This window comes from Psittacula echo, assembly GCF_963264785.1.
Source record: "Psittacula echo genome assembly, chromosome: 15".
In the NCBI taxonomy this organism is placed as follows: Eukaryota; Metazoa; Chordata; class Aves; order Psittaciformes; family Psittacidae; genus Psittacula; species Psittacula echo.
The window spans coordinates 2,969,454-2,977,854 of NC_137751.1; the positions used below are offsets into that span (position 1 = coordinate 2,969,454).

The following is an 8,401-nucleotide window of genomic DNA, read 5'->3' on the forward strand; positions in this document are numbered from 1 at the left end:
AGCAGAGGCCAACCGTTCATGCTCTACTCCCTGGGATGCTGGGCAGCCCAGCACGGGTGCCAAAGAGGTTCCATTGTAATGGACTTTGAGTTGGGAAATCGAGGAGCGACAGCAATGCGGATGGCACCGTTGCAAAGCTGGCTTTCTGCAGAAAAGGCACAGCTCCAGTTTTTTGCCCTGCCTCTTCGGCTGTGGGAGCAGAGGCCAACCGTTTGTGCTCTACTCCCTGGCATGCTGGGCAGCCGAGCAAGGGTGCCAAAGAGGTTCCATTGTAATGGACTTTGAGTTGAGAAATCGAGGAGCGACAGCAATGCGGATGGCACCGTTGCAAAGCTGACTTTCTGCAGAAGAGGCACAGCTCCAGTTTTTTGCCCTGCCTCTTCGGCTGTGGGAGCAGAGGCCAACCGTTCGTGCTCTACTCCCTGGGATGCTGGGCAGCCCAGCACGGGTGCCAAAGAGGTTCCATTGTAATGGACTTTGAGTTGGGAAATCGAGGAGCGACAGCAATGCGGATGGCACCGTTGCAAAGCTGACTTTCTGCAGAAGAGGCACAGCTCCAGTTTTTTGCCCTGCCTCTTCGGCTGTGGGAGCAGAGGCCAACCGTTCGTGCTCTACTCCCTGCGATGCTGGGCAGCCCAGCACGGGTGCCAAAGAGGTTGTTCCATTGTAATGGACTTTGAGTTGGGAAATCGAGGAGCGACAGCAATGCGGATGGCACCGTTGCAAAGCTGACTTTCTGCAGAAGAGGCACATCTCAAATTTTTTGCCCTGCCTCTTCGTCTCTGGGAGCAAAGGCCAAACATTCGTGCTCTATTCACTCAGATGCTAGACAGCCTAGAGCAGGTTCCACAGAGGTTCAATTGTAATGGACTTTTAGTTGGGAAAGCGAGGAGTGACAACAACGTAAATGGCACCGTTGCAAAGCTGACTTTCTGCAGAAGAGGCACAGCTCAAGTTTTTTGCCCTGGCTCTTCGGCTGTTGCAGCAAAGGCCAAACATTCGTGCTCTACTCACTCAGATGCTGGTCAGCCGAGAGCAGGTGCCACAGATTGTCAATGGTTATGGACTTTGAGTTGGGAAATCGAAAAGCGACAGCAACGCAAATGGCACCGTTGCAAAGCTGACTTTCTGCAGAACAGGCACAGCTCAAGTTTTTTGTCCTAGCTCTTTAGTTGTGGGAGGAAAGGCCAAACATTCATGCTCTACTCACTCAGATGCTGGGCAGCCGAGCACGGGTGCCAAAGATGTTCCAATTTAATGGACTTTGAGTTGGGAAATCGAGGAGCGACAGCAATGTGGATGGCACCGTTGCAAAGCTGACTTTCTGCAGAAGAGGCACAGCTCCAGTTTTTTGCCCTGCCTCTTCGGCTGTGGGAGCAAAGGCCAAACATTCGTGCTCTACTCACTGGGATGCTGGACAGCCGAGAGCTGGTGCCACAGAGGTTCAATTGTAATGGACTTTGAGTTGGGAAAGCGAGGAGTGACAGCAACGCAAATGGCACCATTGCAAAGCTGACTTTCTGCAGAAAAGGCACAGCTCCAGTTTTTGGTCCTGGCTCTTCGGCTGTGGGAGCAGAGGCCAACCGTTCGTGCTCTACTCCCTGGGATGCTGGGCAGCCCAGCACGCGTGCCAAAGAGGTTCCATTGTAATGGACTTTGAGTTGGGAAATCGAGGAGCGACAGCAATGCGGATGGCACCGTTGCAAAGCTGACTTTCTGCAGAAGAGGCACAGCTCCAGTTTTTTGCCCTGCCTCTTCGGCTGTGGGAGCAGAGGCCAACCGTTCGTGCTCTACTCCCTGGGATGCTGGGCAGCCCAGCACGGGTGCCAAAGAGGTTCCATTGTAATGGACTTTGAGTTGGGAAATCGAGGAGCGACAGCAATGCGGATGGCACCGTTGCAAAGCTGACTTTCTGCAGAAGAGGCACAGCTCCAGATTTTTGCCCTGCCTCTTCGGCTGTGCGAGCAGAGGCCAACCGTTCGTGCTCTACTCCCTGGGATGCTGGGCAGCTGATCACGGGTGCCAAAGTGGTTCCATTGTAATGGACTTTGAGTTGGGAAATCGAGGAGCGACAGCAATGCGGATGGCACCGTTGCAAAGCTGACTTTCTGCAGAAGAGGCACAGCTCCAGTTTTTTGTCCTGGCTCTTTGGCTGTGGGAGCAGAGGCCAACCGTTCGTGCTCTACTCCCTGGGATGCTGGGCAGCCCAGCACGGGTGCCAAAGAGGTTCCATTGTAATGGACTTTGAGTTGGGAAATCGAGGAGCGACAGCAATGAGGATGGCACCGTTGCAAAGCTGACTTTCTGCAGAAGAGGCACAGCTCCAGTTTTTTGCCCTGCCTCTTCGGCTGTGGGAGCAGAGGCCAACCGTTCGTGCTCTACTCCCTGGGATGCTGGGCAGCCCAGCACGGGTGCCAAAGAGGTTCCATTGTAATGGACTTTGAGTTGGGAAATCGAGGAGCGACAGCAATGCGGATGGCACCGTTGCAAAGCTGACTTTCTGCAGAAGAGGCACAGCTCCAGTTTTTTGCCCTGCCTCTTCGGCTGTGGGAGCAGAGGCCAACCGTTCGTGCTCTACTCCCTGGGATGCTGGGCAGCCCAGCACGGGTGCCAAAGAGGTTCCTTGTAATGGACTTTGAGTTGGGAAATCGAGGAGCGACAGCAATGCGGATGGCACCGTTGCAAAGCTGGCTTTCTGCAGAAGAGGCACAGCTCAAGTTTTTTGCCCTGCCTCTTCGGCTGTGGGAGCAGAGGCCAACCGTTCGTGCTCTACTCCCTGGGATGCTGGGCAGCCCAGCACGGGTGCCAAAGAGGTTCCATTGTAATGGACTTTGAGTTGGGAAATCGAGGAGCGACAGCAATGCGGATGGCACCGTTGCAAAGCTGACTTTCTGCAGAAGAGGCACAGCTCCAGTTTTTTGCCCTGCCTCTTCGGCTGTGGGAGCAGAGGCCAACCGTTCGTGCTCTACTCCCTGGGATGCTGGGCAGCCCAGCACGGGTGCCAAAGAGGTTCCATTGTAATGGACTTTGAGTTGGGAAATCGAGGAGCGACAGCAATGCGGATGGCACCGTTGCAAAGCTGACTTTCTGCAGAAGAGGCACAGCTCAAATTTTTGGTCCTGGCTCTTCGTCTCTGGGAGCAAAGGCCAAACATTCGTGCTCTATTCACTCAGATGCTAGACAGCCTAGAGCAGGTTCCACAGAGGTTCAATTGTAATGGACTTTTAGTTGGGAAAGCGAGGAGCGACAACAACGTAAATGGCACCGTTGCAAAGCTGACTTTCTGCAGAAGAGGCACAGCTCCAGTTTTTTGCCCTGGCTCTTCGGCTGTTGCAGCAAAGGCCAAACATTCGTGCTCTACTCACTCAGATGCTGGTCAGCCGAGAGCAGGTGCCACAGATTGTCAATGGTTATGGACTTTGAGTTGGGAAATCGAAGAGCGACAGCAACGCAAATGGCACCGTTGCAAAGCTGACTTTCTGCAGAACAGGCACAGCTCAAGTTTTTTGTCCTAGCTCTTTAGTTGTGGGAGGAAAGGCCAAACATTCATGCTCTACTCACTCAGATGCTGGGCAGCCGAGCACGGGTGCCAAAGATGTTCCAATGTAATGGACTTTGAGTTGGGAAATCGAGGAGCGACAGCAATGCGGATGGCACCGTTGCAAATCTGACTTTCTGCAGAAGAGGCACAGCTCCAGTTTTTTGCCCTGCCTCTTCGGCTGTGGGAGCAAAGGCCAAACATTCGTGCTCTACTCACTGGGATGCTGGACAGCCGAGAGCGGGTGCCACAGAGGTTCAATTGTAATGGACTTTGAGTTGGGAAAGCGAGGAGTGACAGCAATGCGAATGGCACCATTGCAAAGCTGACTTTCTGCAGAAAAGGCACAGCTCAAGTTTTTGGTCCTGGCTCTTCGGCTGTGAGAGCAAAGGCCAAACGTTCGTGCTCTACTCCCTGGGATGCTGGGCAGCCGAGCACGGGTGCCAAAGAGGTTCAATTGCAATGGACTTTTAGATAGGAAAGCAAGGAGCGACAGCAACTCAGATGGCACCGTTGCAAAGCAGAAGCGCCACAGCTCAAGTTTTTTGCCCTGCCTCTTCAGCTGTGGGAGCAAAGGCCAAACATTTGTGCTTTACTCACTGGGATGCTGGAGAGCAGAGATCTGTTGCCACAGATGTTAAATTGCAATGGACTTTTAGATAGGAAAGCAAGGAGCGACAGCAATGCGGATGGCACCGTTGCAAAGCTGACTTTCTGCAGAAGAGGCACAGCTCAAGTTTTTGGTCCTGGCTCTTCGGCTGTGGGAGCAAAGGCCAAACATTCGAGCTCTACTCACTCAGATACTGGACAGCCGAGAGATGGTGCCACAGAGGTTCAATTGTAATGGACTTTTAGTTGGGAAAGTGAGGAGCGACAGCAATGCTAATGGCACCGTTGCAAAGCTGACTTTCTGCAGAACAGGCACAGCTCCAGTTTTTTGTCCTGGCTCTTCGGCTGTGGGAGTGAAGGTCAATCATTTGTGCTCTTGTCACTCAGACGCTGGACAGCCGAGAGCTGGTGCCACAGAGGTTCTATTGTAATGGACTTTGAGTTGGGAAATCGAGGAGCGACAGCAATGCGGATGGCACCGTTGCAAAGCTGACTTTCTGCAGAAGAGGCACAGCTCAAGTTCTTTGTCCTGGCTCTTTGGCTGTGGGAGCAAAGGCCAACCGTTCGTGCTCTACTCACTCAGATGCTGGACAGCCAAGAGCTGCAATAGGGACATAATGGTGCTTGTGGGACAGCAGATGGGGCAGATGTAAAGTGGAGAGGATGAGCTCCAGCTTTAGGAAACACCGTTCCTGCCTTTGGACAGAAACCACTTCCCTGAGGCAGCAGCATCCAATGCATCCCCTGCCAGCGCTGGTGTCATCAGCTCCTCCTCCCCTTGGCACCGTGTCCTGGCCCTGGGTCACTGCAGCGGCTTGGACAGCCCCAATGGCTCCTCCAGTCATCAGAGTCCATGTCCCAAAGCCCCGTGGAAGGGGTTCCCATCCCCGTATCCCTCAGCCCCCCAGGCTCCACGGGCTCTCGTTAGCACAGGAGCGGCGGCGCTGGCCCTTTAAATAGAGGGGAGGGGGCACAATCCGGCTGAGCTTGCGCTCGGCCATCGGCTGCCGCTGCCTGAGCGCCACCTTCCACTGCCCCCCTTCGGCTATTGGCTGTGTGCCCTGGCGGCGGCGCATCGCGCGTTTCCACTTCCGGGTGTGAGGCCAGGCCGTTTCTAGGGCGGCCGCGTTGCTACGGGAGGCCTGGCCGGCATGGCGGGGAACCGCCTGCACAAGACCGGGAGCGTGTTCAGCCGGTGCGGGCGGGAGCGGCGTGTTCGGGGTGTTCCGGGAGGGGTGGTGGGGTGTGCAAGGGTCGGGTGTGTGCGGGCGGCCCCTGAGCTCCTGTGTCCCGCAGGACGCGGAACCTGCTCCGCATCGGCGTGGTGAAGAAGCCGCTGTGGTTCGATGTGTACTCCGCCTTCCCGCCGCTGAGGGAGCCGGTCTACAAGGTGCCGCGGCCGCGCTATGGCAAGGTGAAGGATGTCATCCGGCCCATCTTCTACCCCGAGGATGAAGTGCGAGCGTGAGTGACCCGGTTCCCTCCCGGCATGGCCGCCGAGGGGTGCCGGAGCGCTGCCGGGCCGCGGAGACCTCCCTCTGCCCCATCGCTGGTGCGAGCAGCCCAGCAGCAGCGTGTTCGCCGCTTGCTTACATGGCAGAGAAACGGCTTCGTGCCTTCCTTCATTGTGTTTGTAGTCGCTGGTGGAGGTACCAAAGGCACAGGGTGCCCAGAGAAGCTGTGGCTGTCCCATCCCTGGCAGTGCTCAAGGCCAGGTTGGACACAGGGGCTTGGAGCAACCTGCTCTAGTGGAAGGTGTCCCTGCCCGTGGCAGGGGTTGGAACTGGATGAGCTTTAAGGTCCCTTCAACCCAAACCAGGCTGTGATTATTAGAACAATTAAGAATGTTGGGATGAGCATCTCTGTATAACGTTATGTCTAATGGGAAAAGTAGATGTAGTTATGTGAATACTCCGCCTTGCAGGATTAGCTATGTTCTTTACTCCAAAACATTGCTTTTTCATGATATGAAAAACTAAACTGTTCTTTTTCTCAAATAGGAGATTTTACAGAGTTTATGGCAGTGGCACAAGACCTTTCGACCTGTCCCAATCACACTACAAATCTACTTGCCAGAGGTAAAGCTTATGTGTGAATGAACTGGAAGTATTCCTGAAGCATCTCCCTTTCCCCTCCCCAGGTGAGTGAATCACAATGGTATTGAGAGTAAAAATACAATCCTGACGTGTAGGTTTGTTGAGAAATACAATGAACTGAAGCAAGAAGGGAAAATTGAAGAGGAAAAATTGTTTGAAGAAACGGGAAAAGCCCTTTTAGCCAGTGGGATACTGCTACAGAGAAGAGGGACGGAGAAAGTAAGTCTGAAATATTCATTATATTTATCATTATTCATTATATATTTGGCCAGTGGATCAGAAAACTTTATTTCCAGGCCCTTAATGTTGAGTTTGGTGTGAATGGAAGTCGCAGCCAAACAGGCCTGATGGTTGGGATGGTCTTGGTCTTCAGTCTTCGTCCCAAAGTGGAATTTCTTGCCTAAATCTTGCAGTTTGGGTGGTTGTGGTTTTGGGGGATTTTGAGTTTATTTTCTTTAAAGGTATTGAAGGAGAAGAAAATAACTGTCCAGAATTGCTCTCCAAAGTGTTCTGCTGCCGCTTTCTGTTTTCTTGGGTGTACAAGAGAGGAACCGGCTCCTGGGCACATGGAGTCTTGTTCCTCCTTCCTTCAGGCAGATGTTGGGTAACCCTCAACATACCACAGGGTAAAAGAACAACCTGAAGAAGCTTCTAGAACAGCACAGAAGGCAGAGCAGAGCATGGCTGCTCTGTGAGGGGTAGAAATTCACCTTGTTATAACTGATGGCCATTTCTTCGGAGAATGCTGTCCTTGTAGTTGAGTACCCTGAAAAATAGCTTAAAACTGTTCAAAATGGAACTGTGAACATTAAAAATTCATTTGTTATTCTCCTTTGTAATACACTCTTCATCCTCCTCATCACCAGTGATCTCTGGGCCAAGTGTCTGTTCTGGTTTTCCCAATAAAAGAGGCTGAAAGGACAGAAATTGGGTCTGGTTAAAGTGCACTGACTGCAGAGTAGGTTAAAAGGGAATCACTGACTTTAGTTCATCTTTTTAGCTTGAGGTCAGCGGTCTCACTTAATATTTCTTGCCCTGGTGACACTGTGACACTGTTCTATCCCTTCACAACAATCTAAGCTTGAATTAGAACTCTTTTTTTATCAGCTTTTTGGGGCTGGGCTGTTACCATTCATTGCTCTCCGCAGCCACGCTTTGACAGAAACATTGTGCGACTGTTTCTCTCTTCACCTGTAGGTAGCACACGAGGATCATAAGGATGCTGAAACCAGGGATTCTGTCTTTAACCTGCATCTCCAAACTGGGTTGGAAGAGATGCAGGAGAAGAAGGATCAGGAGGGGCAGACACCAGGGCCAGCAGACAAGCAGAAGGAGAACCCCTTGCCCTCCTAAGGGCTGTGGTGTTGTCCTGTGCTGCTCAGCTGCAGGATGAGCCCTGGAGCCAGCATTCTGCCTCCACAACTCAGTGGCTGTGGGATGAGGGGAATATGCGTCAGTTATGCAGCTCTAGTGCCTTCCCTGACTCTGTATGTGGCACACCATACATGCTTTTCCGTCTCCCCATTTGTAAAATCTGGAGCTAATAATTATTTTGGGGGTTAAAGACTATTCTGTCCAATTGTGAGCTGGAAAACATGAGTATAAACATGGAAAATTAAACAATTTTCTTTAAAGATTGGAAGTTCTGCCTCTTCAGGTGTTTTATTTGCAGTAGTAAAGATGTTTCTTCTTGCACTTGATGGGACAGGCCTAGTGGCGGCCCTGCTGTCAAAGTGGCAGGTACCATTGGCTTGATGCTCTATAGCAGCTGCCTCAAGTGTCCTCTTTCTATAGCTCTTTATGGAGGAGAGTTGCTGTTTATATAAACATTGTGATAAGCTCTTCCTCGTCCATCACCTGCTTAAATTCAGCATAGGATAAAGTGCAACAGTACCAGGTAATTTGGACCTTTGCACATTTATAGTGACTTAATGAAGTTGGTCACCTCCAAAGTGTTACAGATGTTTGCTGTGGAGGAAGTTGAGCGCTGCTGCAAGACAATCACAGAAACCTTGCTATAGGGCAATGTAAGGAAACAATCCTACAGGAATTCAGAGCTGATTGGATCTTCCCATGCTGGGGAGATCCAGAACCTTGCTTCTTATTAAGGATTTTAACCCATTTACTGCTTGTGGCTTTCTCTCCTTTGTGTCTGTGT

General features: G+C 51.9%; 1 protein-coding gene across 1 annotated transcript; it reads left to right on the forward strand.

The window, feature by feature from the left end:
• Window positions 1-5,236: 5,236 nt before the first annotated feature.
• On the forward strand, window positions 5,237-7,824 carry MRPS23 (mitochondrial ribosomal protein S23). Its single transcript, XM_080630090.1, has 5 exons — window positions 5,237-5,342; window positions 5,444-5,611; window positions 6,148-6,225; window positions 6,339-6,462; window positions 7,441-7,824. Exons 1-5 carry the CDS (start codon window positions 5,299-5,301, stop codon window positions 7,594-7,596), a joined length of 570 nt encoding a protein of 189 aa, XP_080486216.1. The 5' UTR covers window positions 5,237-5,298; the 3' UTR covers window positions 7,597-7,824.
• The last annotated feature ends 577 nt before the right edge of the window (window positions 7,825-8,401 follow it).

What these genes read in the sequence shown, in the direction of transcription:
- MRPS23 (XM_080630090.1), top strand. Translation starts at nt 5,299, where the DNA reads ATGGCGGGGAACCGCCTGCACAAGACCGGGAGCGTGTTCAGCCG. An exon ending in ACCGGGAGCGTGTTCAGCCG is followed by an intron (nt 5,343 to 5,443) that starts GTGCGGGCGGGA and finishes TGTGTCCCGCAG; the next exon opens with GACGCGGAACCTGCTCCGCA. An exon ending in TACAAATCTACTTGCCAGAG is followed by an intron (nt 6,226 to 6,338) that starts GTAAAGCTTATG and finishes CCTGACGTGTAG; the next exon opens with GTTTGTTGAGAAATACAATG.